The 22,482-nt window shown below is 49.8% G+C and overlaps 3 protein-coding genes across 6 annotated transcripts; 2 read left to right on the top strand and 1 right to left on the bottom strand.

Annotated features, from left to right (window-relative positions):
* Positions 1-622: 622 nt before the first annotated feature.
* LOC114842746 (uncharacterized) lies at positions 623-8,873 on the bottom strand. 4 transcript variants are annotated; one of them, XM_029128569.3, is made up of 7 exons: positions 8,732-8,873; positions 7,796-8,167; positions 7,471-7,716; positions 6,097-6,196; positions 5,760-5,817; positions 2,296-2,429; positions 623-1,927 (listed from the first exon to the last, which is right to left on the bottom strand). In XM_029128569.3, the coding sequence occupies exons 1-7, from the start codon at positions 8,841-8,843 to the stop codon at positions 1,870-1,872; spliced, it is 1,080 nt and encodes a 359-aa protein (XP_028984402.2). In that variant the 5' UTR covers positions 8,844-8,873; the 3' UTR covers positions 623-1,869. The 4 variants fall into 4 exon arrangements, 3 of the variants coding, with proteins under 3 accessions (XP_028984402.2, XP_028984401.1, XP_028984404.1); XM_029128568.3 differs by having other exon boundaries at positions 7,796-8,224; positions 8,732-8,819; XM_029128571.3 differs by lacking the exon at positions 5,760-5,817 and having other exon boundaries at positions 7,796-8,224; positions 8,732-8,827.
* Positions 8,874-10,484: 1,611 nt separating this feature from the next.
* Positions 10,485-17,876, top strand: syt11b (synaptotagmin XIb). Its single transcript, XM_029128789.2, has 4 exons — positions 10,485-10,769; positions 12,135-13,060; positions 14,029-14,149; positions 16,164-17,876. The coding sequence occupies exons 1-4, from the start codon at positions 10,736-10,738 to the stop codon at positions 16,472-16,474; spliced, it is 1,392 nt and encodes a 463-aa protein (XP_028984622.1). The 5' UTR covers positions 10,485-10,735; the 3' UTR covers positions 16,475-17,876.
* A 142-nt stretch (positions 17,877-18,018) lies between these two features.
* Positions 18,019-22,475, top strand: plin6 (perilipin 6). The gene is made up of 8 exons (XM_029128790.3): positions 18,019-18,893; positions 19,525-19,564; positions 19,631-19,829; positions 19,906-19,988; positions 20,384-20,621; positions 20,726-20,907; positions 21,275-21,541; positions 21,942-22,475. The coding sequence occupies exons 1-8, from the start codon at positions 18,886-18,888 to the stop codon at positions 22,308-22,310; spliced, it is 1,386 nt and encodes a 461-aa protein (XP_028984623.1). The 5' UTR covers positions 18,019-18,885; the 3' UTR covers positions 22,311-22,475.
* Positions 22,476-22,482: the final 7 nt, after the last annotated feature.

Genomic DNA, 22,482 nt, shown 5'->3' with positions numbered 1-22,482 from the left:
TTCCCACTTTCCTTTGTATGTTGTAGTACCCTCTTCCTTCACTTCCTCCCATTCTTCCTGCCCAATCCCTTTGTTCTCTCTTTAACTATACTCTTTATTTTTCCTTTACTCTATTTTTTTTCAGTATCCACATTTTCTCTTCCCGCTGCTTTCTTGGCCTGTTTGTCTGCTCACTCATTTCCCTCTATTCCTGTATGTGCTGGTGCCCAGACAAACTGCACCACCAGCCCTGTCCTCTTTATTCTATGCACTGTGTTCAAGGTCTCCACCAGCACATCTTGTCTAGCATCTGATTCCATTTGTCTAGTACTCATCAGTGAGCTACTTGAGTCTGAACCTATTTGTGCCCTACATACCTCCACCCACTTTAAGCGCAGACAATTTTGCCACTAATTCCCCTGTAAACACTGATAACGCTTCACTAATTCTTCATCCTTTCTCTACCATAATCTCTGGTGCCACTAACACCATCCCTACTTCCCCACTTGTTGTCCTGGATGTGGATGCATCTGTATATTTTTATATACCCTCTATACTTTAACTCAATATATTTTTCCACCTTGTGCGCTCTAATGCTCTCCTCTCCTTTTCTTCCTAGCAGACTCAGATCCACCTCTATATCTTCTATTACCCATGATGGAACTTCTGACAGTGGCACCGTTGGGCTTATTTCTTTGTTTCCTACTTCCATTTCTCCTATTACTTTTTATTTCTATTTTTATTTCTGCTTCTCTCTATTTCTCTGCTTCCTCTTCTCATGTTTTCCTCCTTCTTTTTGTGCTTCTTCTTTTTCTTCTTTTTTGACGGTTGGTCAACAGCTGTTTGCTTTCATTACCGCCACATTCTATTTTGGAGCGTTGGCTGGCTGAGCTACATTATTCTTCTACTGATACACTTGAAATACATGAAGCATTTTATGTGTTTCTGTCCCATACAATCATTTGATGAGCTGCTTTCTTCTGACACATGTTTAATCATAAAATCAAATCAGATTCAGTTTTCAAAGTTGAAACTTTCACTTCTGGTATTTCGACACCTGTGCCCTTTGTCACAGATGAATGCTCTGTAGAAAACCACAAGATAAAGACAGAAATAACCAGGGGAAGAAGTGACACTTGCACAAGGGATGCTCTTTGAGCTCTGAGCTTCAGTCGTGTTGACATCAAGTTATTTAGCCTAATTTACTTGTCAAAAGAGCTGAAGTTCACACAGACAGTGATGACGAGCCTTTTACTATTCCAGTGCATCTAAAGCATCTAAAATAATCCACTCCACTGCATAACTGCATCTCAGAGACATAAAATCAAATGATGCTGCATGAAGTTTGAAGTTGTTGAATTTCTGCATCTAGTCAGTCAGAACAGCGACGTCTGAACGCGACCAAGCTGACGACCTCCAGGATTATAAAGCTGCTGCCAGGCAGTCAGAGCTGAAAGAATTTTTAATGTATTGACCTGTCACTCCTCTATTAAAATAGTAGATCTCCTGATTCAAGGTGTGTGGAAAATAATGAAATTACTGCTCCACATGGTAACAGCTCTGAGGCAGGAGAGCGTGTTCTGGCCTCACAGTGACCTCATAGCTCAGAGACCTTTACCTCAACATTTCATCCTTCACAGTCCGGCTGTCTGGACCACGTGTCACATGTTTCACTTTTTCACTTTCTAGCTTTTATTTCACTCATCATTCAAATGTTTTGTCCACAGCAGTGGCAACTGCTGCTCTTCATGACAATCATTTACATGACACTGCACTAAAACTGGAGCGATGCGCTCACGGACAGAAGCATCTAATAGCAAAACAGAAGTAAGTGGCTGAGTCCTGCAGCAGCGTGGGACGGATTTAAGCTTGAGGCAGCGAGGAGCACCTTCAGCCTCTGGTGGCTACACAGGTGTAGACGACGGCGTCATCTGCCTCCTTCTCCCGTCTGAATGAAGACAGAGCAAGGAATACTGCGATTTCAACATGGCGAGAAGTCAGTGACAGCATGGAAACAACAGAACAGAGGATCAAAGCAGCTGAAATCATGCAACTGACAGCAGTCACCAAATTGGTCCAAAGTGGACTCAGATGCAGACGGAAAAGAGAACTACTGTGGGAAGTTCAGACACAGTGTTATTTGTTACTTACACAAGCAAGAGATTCAACATAAAATAACCGACAGGAAATCTCTACAGAATAACTCAAAATCACAAGATCTCCAAAAACACAGGACTGAACAGTTCAGGTCTCAGGGGTTTAAAGTCATCACGTTGCATTTTAATTAATACTAGCTCGGCCGAACTGGGCCAGTACCTGGTCCGTTTCATGTGCATGATCTGGATGGAGGCGTAGTCCACTTCATCCATGGCTTGATGGGTTTTTTGTGGTTCAACTCGTCCGTCTGGTCCAGAAGGAGGCAGGATGCTGCTGTAGATGTTGTCAGGCAGCTAAGAAGCATGAAGGAATAAATCAGTCCGACATGAAAAACAGTCAGAGGTGCAGACAGACAGACAGACAGACAGACAGACAGGCAGGCAGGCAGGCAGGCAGGCAGGCAGGCAGACAGACAGACAGGCAGGCAGACAGGCAGTCAGACAGACAGGCAGACAGACAGGTAGGCAGACAGACAGGTAAGCAGGCAGACAGGCAGGCAGACAGGTAAGCAGGCAGACAGGCAGGCAGGCAGACAGACAGACAGGCAGGTAGACAGACAGAGAGAGAGGCAGGCAGACAGGCAGACAGGCAGGCAGGCAGACAGACAGACAGAGAGACAGAGAGACAACAGACAGACAGACAGACAGACAGACAGACAGACAGACAGACAGGCAGGCAGGCAGGCAGGCAGGCAGGCAGGCAGACAGACAGGCAGGTAGAGAGACAGAGAGACAACAGGCAGGCAGACAGATAGGCAGGCAGACAGGCAGGCAGGCAGGCAGGCAGACAGACAGACAGAGAGACAGGCAGGCAGACAGATAGGCAGGCAGACAGACAGACAGACAGTTAGACAGAGAGACAACAGGCAGGCAGACAGACAGACAGGTAGGCAGACAGACAGGTAAGCAGGCAGACAGGCAAGCAGACAGACAGGCAGGCAGACAGACAGACAGGCAGGTAGACAAGCAGGTAGGCAGACAGACAGGCAGGCAGACAGACAGACAGAGAGACAGGCAGGCAGACAGATAGGCAGGCAGACAGACAGACAGACAGTTAGACAGAGAGACAACAGGCAGGCAGGTAAGCAGGCAGACAGGCAGGCAGACAGACAGGCAGACAGACAGACAGGCAGGTAGACGGGCAGACAAGCAGGTAGGCAGGCAGACAGACAGGCAGGCAGGCAGACAGACAGACAGACAGACAGGCAGACAGACAGACAGGCAGGCAGGCAGACAGACAGGTAGGCAGACAGACAGGTAAGCAGGCAGACAGGCAGGCAGGCAGACAGACAGACAGGCAGGTAGACAGGCAGACAAGCAGGTAGGCAGGCAGACAGACAGACAGGCAGGCAGGCAGACAGACAGACAGAGAGACAGGCAGGCAGACAGATAGGCAGGCAGACAGACAGGCAGGCAGGCAGACAGACAGACAGAGAGACAGGCAGGCAGACAGATAGGCAGGCAGACAGACAGACAGACAGTTAGACAGAGAGACAACAGGCAGGCAGACAGACAGACAGGTAGGCAGACAGACAGGTAAGCAGGCAGACAGGCAGGCAGACAGACAGGCAGGCAGGCAGACAGACAGACAGGCAGGTAGACAGGCAGACAAGCAGGTAGGCAGACAGACAGGCAGGCAGACAGACAGACAGAGAGACAGACAGACAGACAGACAGTTAGACAGAGAGACAACAGGCAGGCAGGTAAGCAGGCAGACAGGCAGGTAAGCAGGCAGACAGGCAGGCAGACAGACAGGCAGGCAGACAGACAGACAGGCAGGTAGACGGGCAGACAAGCAGGTAGGCAGGCAGACAGACAGGCAGGCAGACAGGCAGGCAGGCAGACAGACAGACAGAGAGACAGGCAGGCAGACAGATAGGCAGGCAGACAGACAGACAGACAGACAGTTAGACAGAGAGACAACAGGCAGGCAGACAGACAGACAGGTAGGCAGACAGACAGGTAAGCAGGCAGACAGACAGGCAGGCAGGCAGACAGACAGACAGGCAGGTAGACAGGCAGACAAGCAGGTAGGCAGACAGACAGGCAGGCAGACAGACAGACAGAGAGACAGGCAGACAGATAGGCAGGCAGACAGACAGACAGACAGTTAGACAGAGAGACAACAGGCAGGCAGGTAAGCAGGCAGACAGGCAGGCAGACAGACAGGCAGGCAGACAGAGAGACAGGCAGGTAGACGGGCAGACAAGCAGGTAGGCAGACAGACAGACAGGCAGGCAGACAGGCAGGCAGGCAGACAGACAGACAGGCAGGTAGACAGGCAGACAAGCAGGTAGGCAGACAGACAGGCAGGCAGACAGACAGACAGAGAGACAGGCAGACAGATAGGCAGGCAGACAGACAGACAGACAGTTAGACAGAGAGACAACAGGCAGGCAGGTAAGCAGGCAGACAGGCAGGCAGACAGACAGGCAGGCAGGCAGGCAGACAGGCAGGCAGGCAGACAGAGAGACAGGCAGGCAGACAGATAGGCAGGCAGACAGACAGACAGACAGTTAGACAGAGAGACAACAGGCAGGCAGGCAGACAGACAGACAGACAGGCAGGCAGGCAGGCAGGCAGGCAGACAGACAGGCAGGCAGGCAGGCAGGCAGACAGACAGACAGGCAGGTAGACAGGCAGACAAGCAGGTAGGCAGACAGACAGGCAGGCAGACAGACAGACAGAGAGACAGGCAGGCAGACAGATAGGCAGGCAGACAGACAGACAGACAGTTAGACAGAGAGACAACAGGCAGGCAGGTAAGCAGGCAGACAGGCAGGCAGACAGACAGGCAGACAGACAGACAGGCAGGTAGACGGGCAGACAAGCAGGTAGGCAGGCAGACAGACAGGCAGGCAGACAGGCAGGCAGGCAGACAGACAGACAGAGAGACAGGCAGGCAGACAGATAGGCAGGCAGACAGACAGACAGACAGACAGTTAGACAGAGAGACAACAGGCAGGCAGACAGACAGACAGGTAGGCAGACAGACAGGTAAGCAGACAGGCAGGCAGACAGACAGGCAGGCAGGCAGACAGACAGGCAGGTAGACAGGCAGACAAGCAGGTAGGCAGGCAGACAGACAGACAGACAGGCAGGCAGACAGGCAGGCAGGCAGACAGACAGACAGACAGAGAGACAGGCAGGCAGACAGATAGGCAGGCAGACAGACAGACAGAGAGACAGACAGACAGACAGACAGACAGACAGACAGACAGACAGACAGACAGACAGACAGACAGACAGACAGACAGACAGGCAGGCAGACAGTTAGACAGAGAGACAATAGGCAGACAGACAGACAGACAGACAGACAGACAGACAGACAGACAGACAGACAGACAGACAGACAGGCAGGCAGGCAGGCAGGCAGGCAGGCAGGCAGGCAGACAGGTAGGCAGACAGACAGGTAAGCAGGCAGACAGACAGTTAGACAGAGAGACAACAGGCAGACAGACAGACAGACAGACAGACAGACAGACAGACAGACAGACAGGCAGGCAGGCAGGCAGGCAGGCAGGCAGGCAGGCAGGCAGACAGACAGACAGACACGTTCAGGGAGGGACATCCACCTCCTCTGCCTCCAAATCTGAATGTTCACAAATTGGAGGATGGAATCACCTGTTGATCTGATTGCTCTCTTTCAGATCTCTGATCCTTTTTGACCGCTGCACTCTTCCTGAAAATGTCATTTATTCATAGTTCAGAAATGTTTCTCTTTAGCACACGAACCCACAGTGTGGTCAGACGTGTGTGGTCAGTGTGACTGCCTGCACTTACTCAAACCCAGGTTTTTAACATATCATGTAAAATAAAGCAATTCATCACTTGTAGTTCACTACGTATGTGAATGTATTCGTAGACAGAGAGAAGCTATTTTACTTGTCAAAGCAATTACTAAAACATATCAGCTAAATTGGGATGATGGTCATCAAAGCAGCAGGACTTATGGAAATACCTTCTGCAGATGAAGCAGATGAGAAGGACAGAGCTGAGCGGCAGCAGGACGCCGAGCACCACAGCAGCCGTCACCAGCAAAACACCGTTTCCAGTCGGTTCTACCACAGCAACAAAGCATCATGGTCTCTGTCCATCTGCCTCATTCACTGTTTGTTGTGTTAGTTTTTCTCTTCCAGTGAGTTCTACAAAAGTGACCATATCACAATGTTCAAGGTGTCTGTGTCTAACGTGAGTTTCCAAATAGCTAAAAGGAGTTATGTCAAACAGGAGGGAGGTTCAGTCAGTGGAATGTTTCTTAACCACTGATGTTGTAAACATGTGATTTACTGAGTTACCTGCTTTGAGGAACAACATTGGAAACTAAAGATGTGTTTTCAGAGACTGATTAAAAAATGTTGGATGAGCAAATTTAGAGACAGAACCTGAAACAAGTTGAGAAAGGATCATGATGGAACAGATTTCCTTCATCATTTCCTTCGTCTCTGGACTGACGCTTGTGATTTTGTTGAAGTGCTTTTTGTTTTCTGATTGCCTTATATGAAGGTTGAATCATGTCAACTGGACCTCTCAGTACAAACGTGTCTTCTTCAGTGTGAGGGGGGTTGGCTGAAGGCCACATTCATCCTTCAGTAAGGCCTCCCCCTCCCACCTGTAGCTCATTATGACAACAAAGGCCTGGGGGTGAGTGGGTGTGAACTTGCTGCTGAGACTTAGGGCCCGGTTCTGGCCTGGCGGGTGATCCGGTGCTCTCCTCCTCACCACTCTGGTTCTGTTGTGGACCTCTCTCCCCAGCGCAGCATGTACTGGGTCCTGCTTCCCCTGATGGGTTATGGACCGGAGCCTTGTGTCACCTTTGTCAGGTCATGAAATCACGCATTGCTCAGCTTGTAAGACGTGCAGCGGTACCAGTTAGTTCTGCCATGTTGGCCCGTTAGTTTTCATGCTTTGGGTTTAGCTCTTGCTCATGTCCGGCCTTAACGTTTGTTCATGCCATGCCTCTCTTTCGTTTAGCCTGGTTTCTTGTCATGATTACTCTTGTTTAGCCTTATTAATTAATCTAGTTCAGTTTTCCTTGTTAGTTCTGTTCTTGCAGCGTTTTCCCCCTCCTTTGTATTTCGCTTTACACCTTCTCTTGTTAGGAGGGACAGATTTTCATTTATTCATTTATGCTCCGACTCTGACTCGGCCTGCATGGACCCCCAGGTACCTGCTGCCATTGCTTTCATGGCAGATCATAACAGAAACGTTTCCACTTAAAAGAAGAAATCCAGTCGACTTGACTCTACCTTCACACTATTCAACCTGGGTGAATCTTCACTGACATCACATTATTTGTTATCCAACCACTAAACACAGAAGTGATCCAGCAAACCTTTGTCCAGCGTCAGGAGGAACGGCTGGGAGTGTATGTTAGAGTTGGTCTTAAAAGCACAGCTGTAGTTCCCAGCATCCTTTGCAGTTGGAGCTCCTAGCTGGAGGGCGGGCTCAGACACGGAGAGGGCGCGGTCGTCTTTGAACCAGGTGACCTCTGGTGGACGGAAGGTGCAGGCTGAGGTGCAGAACAGTGTGACAGTTTCCAGGTCAGTACTGGACCTGTTGATTCTCAGTTCACTCGGCTCTGAAGAGAAGTTACGTGTGAATGTTAATAATAAGACTGTGATGACGTGATGTGTGTATGTAATGTGTGTTTCTCTCACCAATAACTGTGACTCTGACTCCTGATGGCTCGGTAAAATGTCCTGAAGTATGATTCACTTCCATCCTGAACCGTAGAACTGCATCATCTGTCTTCTGTACGTCTCTGATCCGTAAAGTGCAGTTCTCCTTCAGGTTCCCCAGGTACTGATAGCGGGAGTTGTTGTTCTGGTTGTTGCTGTCGTACACAGACGGAGTAGTACCCTGACAGATCCCATGGTTCTGGCACCAGCGGACTCTGACTACTTGCAGAATATATTTTGTGTTGTCATTTGTGGTGGACTGAAGTGATGTGAAGGTGCAGGGCAGGGTAACGGTCGATCCTCTTACAGCACAGACAGGGTCCGGGTATTTCACGCTCTGACCCACAGCACCTGGATCCAAACATGGAGGAATGCTATTAATGCCTGAATCCTCTGGTTCTGCCTGACCTACACATGATCACAGCAGCAGTGTCGGAACCAGAGGAGGCCCATACAAATGAATTTAATCATTGGAAGGAAACTCCTTCTCATACGTTGACTGTTTTTGTGGTGAAACATTAGATAAAATGGACTTTCAGTAACATGTGCGCAATGAGCTTAGCCGTGAATAATATCCGCTCAGCTTGTCGTCTGTGACATTGAGTTGGCATTTGTGTCCACGCTCAGTAGGATCCAGTCTCACTGCACCTTCTACAGCGCAGCAGCATCATGTTATCACTTCTGCAGGTTTCAAGTCAACATTTAGGAGAACGCGCTTTCCTTCACACCACAACAACCTGCAAACCTAACATCAGCTACGAGGAAAACACCATAGTGAGGATTCTGCTCCTACTGAGAAAACGCGTCAGAGCATTTGTTCGCTAGCTATAAGGACACGAGGCTTTTAAGTGATCTGTCACCGTACAAACACTGTTTAGTCAGTCAAGCGGGGGGTGCAGCCTGCTGGAGCCTTACCACTCAGAAGGACCATGACGCTCCAGAGGATCTGTCTGGAGTCCATCCTGCTTGTCTCGTCTGCTGTGATAAATGTTCCTGTCTGTTTCGGCAGACAGCCGCGTTGTGACATGATGCAGGAAACATGTCATGGTAGCGCTGTGACTTCCACTTTTTTCTGAGAACTAGTTTTTCACCATTCTCAGTCTTGGAAACCACATCAGAGGATCCAAAACACATTCATTTTGTTACTTCAACAGATTCTCGGGAGATTCTCAGAGGCTTTTATTTTTTGTGGAATGCAATGCTTTTGGTGACATGAATGTGCAGTTCAGAAATTAAGGTGAATCATAATTAAAGTTACTGCAAAAATCATACATGACTAAAAATACTGACAAACCAAATGTCGAAGCTTGAACCCAGAGAAATGAAGCACTGTGAGTTGTCACTAAACCTACCCCTAAACCAAACAAGGTACAAGGTGATGAAAAAATCTGTCGCCTAGCAACACGTGAAATGGCCGTGGCTCTGAGCAACAGTGTGACTTGGGTACACCCTGAACAGGTCGGGCTTTGTTAAAGTCTCACACATGCACCAACATCAGCTGAGATCCGACCAGCATCCTTTCACAGCCATCCACAGCCTGCAAACATCTGCACACACGAAGCTTACTTGGCAAACTCTAGCTAAATGCATGGGCGAGCAGGCGTCTGACACAGTTTCACTGTGATTTTCCATTATAATATTCTTATTAGCAGCAGATATGTTGCAAAATGTGCATAAGAGTGTCAGGCAATCTGGTAAGTGGATGACAGGGTGTGACTCCAGTGAGTTTGTTACGTAAAGCAATTCATTCTCCTGCCTGTTGGTGTGTAACTACATGTGTTACAGTGCACTGAAGTATGTGTAGACCATGTAAAGAAACCATATAAAATAATGACACCAATACAGTACATAGCAATATTATGTCAATATTTTGATACAACACGGTAGAACAATAAGTACATAATAACGATACACATAAGTTTAGTCGAGTACATATAAGTACATTTCCTGTTTATTATCTAACGCTGCGAGGACTCAACGTGAGGGCGTAGCTCAAGCACCGCGAGGACCAGTCCAATGTGGATGATGCGAAGAGGTGTCACTCTGCCTACTATTAACAAAGACTGCGGAAAACAGGTTATTAACTATTTTCAAAGCCACGGTAGTTTCTTGTCAAATTTAAACTTAGTGATGATTTTACTCGATGCTTCCAGAAACAGAAAAAACTACATTTAGTTTTTCTGTTTCTGGATCAAGTGTCTTTCCTCAGTAGTTAAAGATCAGTACTATACCTTCAGTATTTAGTGCAGAATTGTGCTAAATCTCACAAAACCTGTAGGCCTCAGTTAGTAATTGTTATCATGCCTTGTACAGTCAATTCGCTTCAATACAAAACAATTTATTAGGTTCAAGTTAAGTCAAGTCAAGTAGGTTTTTATTGTACTATATGCTGTTCAGTACACAGTGAAACGAAACAACATTCCTTCGTTGTTTGGGAACTTTAGCACAAAGTTACATTGTGTTAATAATCTGCAATAACTGAACAACACAATGACTTTATATTACATCATTTAACTGAATATTATGAGGTGAACACTACAACTCATTGATAAGTGAATAATTATAATCAAATACCATAGTATCAAAAGGGTTCTGCATGAAAAACGGAGTGAATCATCATTTACAATAGACGATCTTTGTCCAAGCTCGTCGCGAGCTCCTGCGCAGCCTCCCTGCATCCTCCCGCGAGCATCACTCTGCACCGACACAGACGTCGTCACACCGAGCGGGCGCGGATCTGTCAGCTGACGTATGAAGTCTTTATCTCCCGAATCAGCGGCCGGTGTTCGGTGATTTCTCCTTTGTGCAGCTGGTTCTCTATGGATGTAAAGTGACGGACGCCAGCAGTTAGTCGGTGCCATCTCCATCTCTGCGTTCTTCTCCCCGCACGGTCAAGACCGCAGCCCTCTGGCCCACAAAATGGCGGACATCGTCGAGCTGGGACCCGCCTACGGTGAGGCCCTTTCAGCTTCATTCGTCGTCAAACAGCCTCAGTGGCTCCTTAAGGTCGTGTTTGAGTTTTAGCGTATCGCGGCAGGTGCATTAGTCTAAAGCGTCAACACAGTCAGGCCACATCCCGTTATTGATGCTTATTCGGAGAATTTATGGGTATAGTTCCTCCACACTTTTATCAGTCATTGCTACTACATCGTCATATCACGGATCAAAAGCACGTGCGTGTATTGCGATTCTATTAAGATAACGGTTAAGGAGCACGTCGCCAGACGCACGCGCTGAGCAGGGCGTTCTCCGTCTCCGCTACGCACTGTCTGCCTCTCGATCTCTCGGAGTGCTCGGGCGCGCGTGCCCGAGGGGTGGGTATGGGGTGACGTCATGTCTGTTTTCTTTGAACAAAACATAATAAACGCACCAGCGAATTTAATGTTAATTATCAACAAGAATCGCGACGACACCGCAGAGACACACACGTCCCGGATGGATCTGTTCACATCCTCCATTTTCTGTTGGTTCTGTTCTGCATCACAGATTCTGTTTCCAGTGCTGGTGCTTGTCTTTAACACTAAATGGGCCCTGTGCCGGTTTCACAGGTGTAATGCAGAACCCAAACATTTGTTAATGGTGAGGGACAGAGACATCTTAAATCGGGTTAAATTCACTGCTTGACAAGGTTAATTACTGCCCAATAATAAATTGAAATAAACTGCATCTTAATCAACTGCATCATATTAACCTATAATCTATTGTAACAGAATCAGCTCAGCTAGAAAATAATGCAGCATCGTGGAACAGGACAACAATGCTCCTCTGTCCCCTGCTCACAAAGGCCTCCGTGATCACGCCTCCTCCTCCTCCATGTCCCTCAGCTGAGAGGAGTTCAGTTCTAATGAGACCTCGAGAGAGGAGAGTGGATGTGATGACATCAACTATGATGTCATAATGAGACTGAAAGTCAGCAAAGTCCAAATGTTTTTTCTGCACAGATTTAAATCAATACAGCACAATAGACAACAGTCACTAACCTCCGAATAGTAAATAATAAACCTTCCCAAACACAGCAAATTCACCTTTTGTCATCCAAGGTTCATGCACATGCAGTTTGATTTTCACTGACCTGTGGTATTGTGAACCGGGTCGGGGCTCAACCCAACCTGCTGCTATGATTGAACTAATATGGGCTCTGATGGCGGTTCTGTGGTTTGATGGTGAAGAGCTTGCAAGCGCTACATATTACATAACGTAATGTATATGACACGTTCGCCAGAACGCTTCGCTTCACCTTCTTCATCGTATTAAGTCAATAACAAATCAATGACGTGTGCCTTCAGGTTCTCTAACATGTGCTCTCTCCGTCTCTCAGCCGTATCCCCAGTGCTGGCAGGCTTCCTCGGGGCTGGTGTTTTGGTTCTGGTCGTAGTGGTTCTGGTTCTACTCTGGTCCTTCTGTCAGCGCCGTTACTTGCACGTGTCCGGGCGATACAAGCTGCACGGTGACAGTTACTGCGACGCAGAGGACCCTCCCTACAAGTTTATTCACATGCTGAAAGGCATCAGTATTTACCCAGAATCCCTCAGCAGCAGCAAGAGGATCGTGCGCAGTATCCGCCGGGCCGACCGTGATGGGGAGCGAGGCGGCACCGCCCCCGCAGGGAGGGGCATGGTGCTGGTAGACGCAGAGAACAACATCCTGGACGTCCCGGGGCAGCTGCAGATGAGCCACCTCGTTCCACCAGCGGGACTGGGCACGACACACAACCAGGCCCGGCTGGAGCGGGCTTTGCCGGTCCGTGCCGACTACTGCTGCCTGGACAGCAGTTCAGCAAGCAGCAGCCAGACCAGCAGCAAGACGGCATCCCCGTTCACACCAGCCTCCTCGGAGCCAGAACCAGAGCCCAGCTTGGGCTCCATCAGCCTCACCGTTGACTACAACTTCCCCAAGAAGGCTCTGGTGGTGACCATTGTCGGGGCCCGGGGCCTCCCCGCTGTGGACGAGCAGGCCGGCAGCTCTGACCCCTATGTGAAGATGACCATCCTGCCAGAGAAGAAGCACCGAGTGAAGACCCGCGTGTTGAGGAAGACCCTGGACCCTCTGTTTGACGAGACCTTCACCTTCTACGGCGTGGCCTACAGCTCTTTGCCTGAGCTCATGCTGCACTTCCTGGTCCTCAGTTTTGATCGCTTTGCGCGCGACGATGTCATTGGGGAGGCTGTGGTGCCGCTGAAGGGTGTGGACCCAAGTACAGGCAGAGTCCACCTGAGCCAGCAGATCACCAAGAGGAACATGCAGGTGGGGCAGTTTTCTTAGTCCGTAGCTTTAATACAGCAGGTGTTCTCTTCAGGGGACTGTCGGATTATTTGGCCCATGGCTTCAAATTAAAAATGATATTAATTAACTGTCTGAGGGTTGAATCCATGCAAAGACAGAGAACACATCCTATTGTTTCTCTTGTAACTGACATCTGCTGTGAAGCAAATCAAGGTAAACATACAAGTGTTTGAAGAAGCTGTGAATCAGTCCAGGACCATGCAGGGACGGAGACAAAAGGAAGAACCGCCAGAACAGAGAAAAGGGTGGAGGCGGGTCGGTTCCTGCTCGTAAAGGGGGGTGGCGGGTCGGTTCCTGCTCGTAAAGGGGGGTGGCGGGTCGGTTCCTGCTCGTGGGGGTGGGGGGGGGGTGGGGGGGGGGGGGGGGGTTGTTCCTGCTCGTAGAGGGGGGAGGCGGGTCGGTTCCTTCTCGTAGAGGGGGGAGGCGGGTCGGTTCCTGCTCGTGGGGGGGGGGGGTTGTTCCTTCTCGTAGAGGGGGGAGGCGGGTCGGTTCCTGCTCGTAGAGGGGGGAGGCGGGTCGGTTCCTGCTCGTAGGGGGGAGGCGGGTCAGTTCCTGCTCGTAGAAGGGGGGAGCTCTGTTTGACACCGGCATCTACTGAACGGCGGTGAAACAGACATGGTTCCACTGGTCGGTTCTGACTCAGGATCATGTGGATGAACCATCCCTGTGACCTTAATTACTGGTTGTTGTTGTCAGAGTCAGAGTCTGTTGTCTCAGCTTTATTACATTCACATGAACAGAACCGGGCCTGTAGCCCGCAGAGGCCTGTGCCTCTGACGGCTGCTTGAACCACAAGGAAAACAGGCATTACACGTACATGTAACCAGTACCAGGCTCAGTACCAGGCTCAGTACCAGGCTCAGTACCAGGCTCAGTATGATGCCAGCCTTCACGATGCAACAGCTTTCTAATCCTGCCTGTGTTTTCAGTGTGAAAGCCGTGGAGAGGTGCTGGTGTCTCTGTCCTACCAGCCGGTGTCTCATCGTCTCAGTGTGGTCGTCCTTAAGGCTCGACACCTTCCCAAGATGGACATCACCGGCCTGTCAGCAAGTGTGTAGACCCTCACCTCAGACCTTCACCTCAGACCTCCACCCTCACCTCAGACCTTCACCTCAGACCTCCACCCTCACCTCAGACCTCCACCCTCACCTCAGACCTTCACCTCAGACTTTCACCTCAGACCTCCACCCTCACCTCAGACCTTTACCTCAGACCTTCACCCTCACCTCAGACCTTCACCCTCACCTCAGACCTTCACCTCAGACCTTCACCCTCACCTCAGACCTTCACCCTCACCTCAGACCTTCACCTCAGACCTTCACCTCAGACCTTCACCCTCACCTCAGACCTTCACCCTCACCTCAGACCTTCACCTCAGACCTCCACCCTCACCTCAGACCTTTACCTCAGACCTTCACCCTCACCTCAGACCTTCACCTCAGACCTTCACCCTCACCTCAGACCTTCACCCTCACCTCAGACCTTCACCTCAGACCTTCACCCTCACCTCAGACCTTCACCTCAGACCTTCACCCTCACCTCAGACCTTTACCTCAGACCTCCACCCTCACCTCAGACCTTCACCTCAGACCTTCACCCTCACCTCAGACCTTCACCTCAGACCTTCACCCTCACCTCAGACCTTTACCTCAGACCTCCACCCTCACCTCAGACCTTCACCCTCACCTCAGACCTTCACCTCAGACCTCCACCCTCACCTCAGACCTTCACCCTCACCTCAGACCTTCACCTCAGACCTCCACCCTCACCTCAGACCTTCACCCTCACCTCAGACCTTCACCCTCACCTCAGACCTTCACCCTCACCTCAGACCTTCACCCTCACCTCAGACCTTCACCCTCACCTCAGACCTTTACCTCAGACCTCCACCCTCACCTCAGACCTTTACCTCAGACCTTCACCTCAGACCTCCACCCTCACCTCAGACCTTCACCCTCACCTCAGACCTTCACCTCAGACCTCCACCCTCACCTCAGACCTCCACCCTCACCTCAGACCTTCACCCTCACCTCAGACCTTCACCCTCACCTCAGACCTTCACCCTCACCTCAGACCTTTACCTCAGACCTCCACCCTCACCTCAGACCTTTACCTCAGACCTCCACCCTCACCTCAGACCTTCACCCTCACCTCAGACCTCCACCCTCACCTCAGACCTTTACCTCAGACCTCCACCCTCACCTCAGACCTTCACCCTCACCTCAGACCTTCACCCTCACCTCAGACCTTCACCTCAGACCTTCACCTCAGACCTTCACCTCAGACCTTCACCCTCACCTCAGACCTTCACCCTCACCTCAGACCTTCACCTCAGACCTCCACCCTCACCTCAGACCTCCACCCTCACCTCAGACCTTCACCTCAGACTTTCACCTCAGACCTCCACCCTCACCTCAGACCTTCACCTCAGACCTTCACCCTCACCTCAGACCTTCACCCTCACCTCAGACCTTTATCTCAGACCTTCACCCTCACCTCAGACCTTCACCCTCACCTCAGACCTTCACCTCAGACCTTCACCTCAGACCTTCACCCTCACCTCAGACCTTCACCCTCACCTCAGACCTTCACCTCAGACCTCCACCCTCACCTCAGACCTCCACCCTCACCTCAGACCTTCACCTCAGACTTTCACCTCAGACCTCCACCCTCACCTCAGACCTTCACCTCAGACCTTCACCCTCACCTCAGACCTTCACCCTCACCTCAGACCTTTACCTCAGACCTTCACCCTCACCTCAGACCTTCACCTCAGACCTTCACCCTCACCTCAGACCTTTACCTCAGACCTCCACCCTCACCTCAGACCTTCACCCTCACCTCAGACCTTCACCTCAGACCTTCACCCTCACCTCAGACCTTTACCTCAGACCTCCACCCTCACCTCAGACCTTCACCCTCACCTCAGACCTTCACCTCAGACCTCCACCCTCACCTCAGACCTTTACCTCAGACCTTCACCCTCACCTCAGACCTTTACCTGAGACCTTCACCCTCACCCCCCAACCAAACTAACTTTCAGTGACTCCTCTTGTCTCCTCAGACCCCTATGTTAAGGTGAATGTCTTCTATGGTCGCAAACGCATCGCTAAGAAAAAGACCCATGTGAAGAAGTGTACGCTAAACCCGGTCTTCAACGAGTCCTTCATCTATGACATCCCACCAGAGCTGCTACCTGAGATCTCTGTGGAGTTCCTGGTGGTCGACTTTGACCGAACCACCAAGAACGAGGTGCTTGGTCGCCTGCTGCTCGGCCTCCACAGCCCTTCCACCTCCGGAGCATCACACTGGAAGGATGTCTGTGAAAACCCCCGCAGGCAGATTTCCAAGTGGCACAACCTGAGCGAGTACTGAGGGAGGACCTGCAGCATCTGGCTGGGACTCCACCAGTGACACCACTGGAAATAAAGCCCAGTGCACCACCACCCAGCTACACACGCACACAGACAGACAGACAGACATACACACACACACACACACACACACACACACACACACACACACACACACACACACACACACACACACACAGAAAGACACACACACACACACACACTCTATTGTGATCATAGTTAAACTCTATTATCTCCCTCTAAACATCTGCTCCCACAAGTTTAAGAAAAGTCCTGCAGCCCATAAAGTAAGAAAAGCATCAAGTCCATTCCTAAGGCTGTTCTCATGTCTCCTGGCTGTCGATGTGTGTAGATGGGGAGCAATGTCACTCATCAGAAAAAAGATAAACGTTCCCCTCCTACTGTTGTTGTCATGCAGTTCATTGCATGTCTGTGAAAAGAAAACCCCTCCAGACGAGGAGTGGAGACCTGCTGCTCTCTAGGTAAACACACAACATATCCAAGCTTCAGTGGGACCAGATGAGAGACGCTCGACGCTGTGCTGAGATGTTCTCCAGCTCACTGACGGTTCCACTCCTGTCGATCCTCAGACTGTGGGTCTCCTGACTGAAGACTGTGTAGATGCTAATAATCACCTGCAAGCAGACCAAGAGACCATGTAAAATACTTGTTTGTAACATGAATGCTTTACACTAATGTTGATCCCAGAGAAGAGAGCAGCTGTGCTGATGTTCTGTTCAGTGGTGCTGCAGTCATCAGGGTCAGACCGGACGTGGACCAGCTGATAGAGAGGAATCGGGTTCTGGGTGTTAATCAGTCATGTGTCTGTAGGGATGAAGTTTTATAGTATGATTTTATTCTCACATTAAATCTTGATGTCAGACATTTGTTCCAATCTAACCAAAGGCAAGAAGAGAAAATAAAAGTTGGTTCAGTTATATGATTTCTAGAGAGTCCGTGTCAGACGATGACGGTCTGGACCCAGAACCAGCACGGCTGCCCTCAGCTCCAGTGGCCCTCCCTCCATCTGGAGCAGCTTCATTCTCTGCACTGATTCGGTATCAGTTTCTCCCTGTGGACATTTCAGCTGTTCTCCTGATTTTAAACCTAGTGAAGTGAACTTTTGTTCATTCAGATGTTGACCTGCTCGCTAACATGTCAGATTAAAACCCTGTCAAACTGAAGTCACTTGACTCCTGCAGACTCTGAGGTCCTGGAGGAGCCTCAGAGTCTGTTCCTTTCAGCGGTTGTGGATTTGTACAGATGTCAAGCTGTTGCTGGTTCCTTCCTGTCTGATGTGTTTGAGCGCCCCCTGCTGTAGACCTGGATGCTGACCTCTGTTGGCTTTGTTAACATTGGACGTGCAAATAAAAGACAAGTAGCCATGATGGTTTCTAGTGTGACCCGTGTGTCAGCTTCTCTGTTAAATACAAGCGTTTGAGCAACAGCACAGGAACAAACTGGACAAACATTTTAGTTTGTATTTTCTATGAAGGTGTGAGGTAGTCTGACAGTTGAGTGGTGTGGACGTTCAGTCCCTTGAAGGACAGGCTATGGTTAGTTCATATCCGATAATGTGTCCTCAACCCTCCTCAGACTGAAGGAGCCTGGAACAGATGAAGCTGTTTTACGTTGAACTCAATTCATCAATAACAACAGTACAACTTTGTTCTGTTAGACACACGTTGTCATCCTGGACCTTAACGAGCCGTTTAAACGTTGCATCACAGGAACTTTTCCAGGAAGCAGCCTCCAGGAAAGAGGAAACGAACAGTGGATGCTCTGGTGGAGAGACCTGCCTTCACATGCAAACATACATGTGTCATCCCAGCCCTGCTGCTCTGTGGGCCACAGGACGTCAGCCTACTCAAAGCACAGCAGCTTGAAAGTCATTCATGTTTCTGGCTTCCTTCAACCTCTGAGCTCAAGCAGCAGAAGAGACCCTCAGACTGAATCACCTACATTAACGTCACATCCTTCTACAGGTTCCTGGCAGGAATCTGTTTCTATCTAAATCAATTCTAATCAGGATCTGAATTTATTTGAATAACATGAATTGATTTTGGTAGTAAAAGGTCAGAGGTCATGTTGGTCCCATGTCCATGAGTCACTATGACAGTGAAATCACAGATGAACTGTGTCTAACATCTAATCCCGGTTCAGGTCATTCATTCAAACCACAGAAGGAAAAACCCAGAAGAACAAGTTGATGATAAATTCAGTTTTTCAAAGTGGAACTGAACTGATTGGTCACTCACAGACAAACAGACAAACTATTTTGTTCCCTCAGCATCAGCAGCTTCAGCCAATCAGGTTTCAGCCTGATTGGCCTCAGCCACAGTCCAGACTCTTTATCTGCCCGGTTCTTCTGTCCGTCGACCAGTTCAGCTGCTTCGACCGTCTCCAGGCGCGATGATGGGGTAAGACTCCAGAAAAAAACGCAGAAAAAGCCAAAATGTTCATTTGTTTTGTTTTAAAATATATGATCTGTGGATTTGTCCTTTTCCAAGACTTTACTTAAGCTGAGATCAAGAATAAATCATGTTCCTGTGGTTAAAGTTGATGGAGGGTTCTGTCCACCTTATCTTTAAACTAAACTACATTTGATTGCATTTCATGCTTGTTGAGAACTTTAACAGCTTTTATTCCAGTCTGAAACGTTTTGCCAGTGAACTGCGTCTGCTGCTCTGCGCGCTCTCACTAAGCGGACGCTGTGCAAACCAGATTTTTGGGCCGTTTTGTAGTTTGATCCATATTTTACATTTTAACTGTTGTAAAGAATAAACACTGTGAATGTAATCTTCACTGATCCTGAATTCTGACAAAACGCAATCAACACATTACAGTGTGAAGCAGGAATAAGATCAAAGCCCGAGCACCGCTCTCCGGACTCAGATCCATCACGCTTCTTCTGCACAAGGGCTCAGAAACCGCGTTCGGTCACGCGGGCGCGACTCAAACAGAGTCGACCTCAGTGGAGCGGCGGCAGCTGATGGTCACATGCTGGTCAACGTCCCACGAGTCTGATCTGTGACGTCTCCTCTGTTCCAGATTAGCAGAAGAAGACAAGGCTCAACGGCAGCAGGAGGAGGTGAGGACTGCTGCTGACGCTCACTCTCTGAGTCCGGACGTCGCCAACAGCTGCCTCTGCTTTCAGGCCAGTGCTGTGCTGAGAGTTCTCCGCCTTCCTCTGCTTCGCTCGGCGCTGCAGTCTGTGACCTTGGCGTACGCCGGGGTCAAAGGTCAGCACCCTCTGCTGGAGCTGATGGGAGGAGTGGCTGAGGTTGGAGTTCGCAGCGTTTCCCACGAGGCCATGAGACGAGCGACAGCCGTGCTGCAGAGCCTGGAGCCTCAGAGTAGGTGGAGCCGTAAAGGCGTCCGTTGACACCACGCAGTGTAACTGGCTGCTCTGCTCTGCCGTCTCCTCTGCAGTCGAAGTTGCCAACACGTTCGCTCATGCTGGGCTCAGTCGGCTGGAGAAGAACTTCCCCATCCTGACCCAATCAACAGACGAGGTTCGTCCTCCGCTTCGGCCAGAGTGTCAGGTCCACAGATCCTCAGACCAACAACTGGGTTTTTAATCCATTCTTCATAAATGATACAATGACTAGAACCATCGGTTTACGTTGTCTCCTTAATATTGGGACAGCTAAGTGTCAGCTCCTACGTGATTCAACCAAAGCACTGAATTAAAGCTTCCATCACAGCCTGATGAGTCAACACACGAGGGACAAATGCAACTGTGTTAATGACACTGTCTCAAAATAGGAGCTTGTCAGACGGGGTCAAGTTTTAATGTTGTTCCAGGTTTAAAAAGATTCTGTTTAGTATCTTTGCTTGACAACAGGAACAGTTTCCATCCTATGACGTAAAGGCAGCTCTTTATTGAATTCGTGCCTCCGCTCCTCAGGTGAAGGAGCGCCTGAAGGACGCCTTCTTTGTGACCCTGGATGACATGCAGCTGTGGGTGGCTGGCAGTTTGGAGGGAGCTCTGGTTCAGCTGGAGCATCTGACCAACGCGGCTCGGGAGGTGCTTCAGCATCTGCAGGACTCTCAGTTGGGTCGAGCTGCAGCGTCAGGACTTGACGACATGCTACGTCGTCTAGAGGATGCCACCGTGCACTACCTGCCACTCCCACCCACACTGCGTGAGACCTGGGGCACGTGAGGGCAGGGGGTTCTCAGGGGTTCTCAGGGGGGTCGTCCTCCCGTTTCTGCTGATTTCTATCTGTTTACTGTCGGCATCTGTCAGGTCTAGAGTGTGAGATGAGGGTGCAGCAGTTGGAGGATGAAGATGATGAAGATGAGCCCAGCCTGTGGATGAGGGTTCAAAGCCTCCTGCTGCATCTCAGCCTGCAGCTTTATCACCGCATAAACAAGGACAGGGACCAGCTGCAGGAAGCTGTCAGGACACTGGTAGATGCGGCAGTCAAGGTGAGACTTTAGCTGAAACCCACTTGGTCCTCAGTCTGTTGGTAAGTGGAGATTAATACAACTACACAATAAGGAGGGCAATGATAGAACAGTGTCGCAGACCGACCGTGAAACAGGATCAGGGAGACCCTAAGTCTCCACATTTCTGGTGTTTGACCCGAAAAAAGCCTGGACAAACAGACGAGCAGCAGCGATGGACAGATATGCAGATGTTCGTCGGCAGCAGGATCAAAAGCAGGACCCACAACTGTTAAACTCAGGAAGTGGCATGAAAACCGCTGCAAACTAAACAGTTACACAAACAAAATACAGTGAATTAAACCAACATGAAATACAATCATCGTCACGAGTCTCCTCCTGGTTACAGGTGGGTCTGGGTCAGGTTCTGGCGCTGGTCGGGGACCTGCTGCTGTACCTCCACAGCTTCATGGTGATGCTGGTGTACCGAGCTGGGGGTCTCAGAGCAATGACCCTGAAGCGGGTCCGAAGCCAGGCCGGCATGTTGGCACAGCTCAGTCCAGTTCGGCAGGTTTGGCGGCTGCCGATCCAGATCCAGCATCTGCTGAGAGACCTGCAGGAACTTTCCAAGTTGGTGCTGCAGCTGGTGATCAACGTTACCCCGCTCTATAACATGGTGGGTAACACACCGGGACCAAATGTGTTGAGCGTGTGTTAACTTTGTGTTTAATATCTATGTGAAACTAATCCAGTTTCTGCTATTTTAAATCTGTGCAGACAGGATGTGGTTAGCCTAGCCTAGCCTAGCCTAGCCTAGCACAAAAACAGGAAGGTGCAACAAATCCTGCTGTTTGTGTTGTTGTTGTTCTTGTGTTGAATTGCTTAAAATAACACGGTCAAACCACAGACACATCAAGCACACCTTCACCTCCCTTAAGTGATCAGTAAATTAAACGAACTTCATCTGTGAAGCGTTTAGTCCCAGAACCAACATGATTCTACACGCGACGTGATGGGTCTGGATTCTGGTTAAGCAGTAAAGACCAAAACCTCATCAGTTCCACATCTGGTTCCAGCTGCAGCAGCCGTCGGATCAGGAGGTGGAGGACTTCCTCAACAAGGAGGACTTCTCTTCCAGCGGCTCGTCTCGTCGCAGCTCGGCCCACAGTCTCTTCCTCAAAGCTATGGACGGACGGCCTCGCCGCCGCCGAAGTCTCAACTCCCTCGCTACCGGAGGATCCGGAGGCCGCCAGAGCCCGGATCCCCCCGACGGCCGCTCCAGCCTCAAGGACCCCGCGACTCCGGAGGCTGAAGGTTCGACTGTCCCTTCACACGACGAGCTGCTGCTCAGTCCGCTCCAAGAGTTCATAAGTCAAAGCCAGAAGGCCTTCGAGTACCTGAGCCCCAACGAGCCCTCGGGCTCAGCAAACGACCCGTTTCTGTAATTAACAAACTACATTTCACCTGTCACTTATTATAAAATACACATTGTTTATAGTGTCCTGAGTCCAATCTTACATTTGACCTTTTAGTTCTGTCTTGAACTGTGATTATTAAAAATATAAAGTTAATTAAGTCCAATCACTATAATAAAGCTGTTTATCTCACAATGCAGAA

The sequence above is a fragment of the Betta splendens genome, chromosome 16 (assembly GCF_900634795.4).
Source record: "Betta splendens chromosome 16, fBetSpl5.4, whole genome shotgun sequence".
Taxonomy (NCBI): Eukaryota; Metazoa; Chordata; class Actinopteri; order Anabantiformes; family Osphronemidae; genus Betta; species Betta splendens.
Note: the sequence above shows the minus strand (reverse complement) of the source record. Positions and strands in the feature narration are given on the sequence as shown.

Excerpts from the sequence above, each read along its gene's own strand:
- LOC114842746 (XM_029128569.3), bottom strand. The coding sequence starts at position 8,843 with ATGTCACAACGCGGCTGTCTGCCGAAACAGACAGGAACATTTATCACA. Across the intron at positions 2,430-5,759 it reads GAGAGCAATCAGATCAACAG|CTGCCTGACAACATCTACAG; the intron begins GTGATTCCATCC and ends CATGCTTCTTAG. Across the intron at positions 1,928-2,295 it reads ATGCACATGAAACGGACCAG|ACGGGAGAAGGAGGCAGATG; the intron begins GTACTGGCCCAG and ends GTCTTCATTCAG.
- syt11b (XM_029128789.2), top strand. The coding sequence starts at position 10,736 with ATGGCGGACATCGTCGAGCTGGGACCCGCCTACG. Across the intron at positions 10,770-12,134 it reads CGAGCTGGGACCCGCCTACG|CCGTATCCCCAGTGCTGGCA; the intron begins GTGAGGCCCTTT and ends TCCGTCTCTCAG. Across the intron at positions 13,061-14,028 it reads TCACCAAGAGGAACATGCAG|TGTGAAAGCCGTGGAGAGGT; the intron begins GTGGGGCAGTTT and ends CTGTGTTTTCAG.
- plin6 (XM_029128790.3), top strand. Across the intron at positions 19,989-20,383 it reads TGACCCAATCAACAGACGAG|GTGAAGGAGCGCCTGAAGGA; the intron begins GTTCGTCCTCCG and ends TCCGCTCCTCAG. Across the intron at positions 20,622-20,725 it reads GCCACTCCCACCCACACTGC|GTCTAGAGTGTGAGATGAGG; the intron begins GTGAGACCTGGG and ends GGCATCTGTCAG.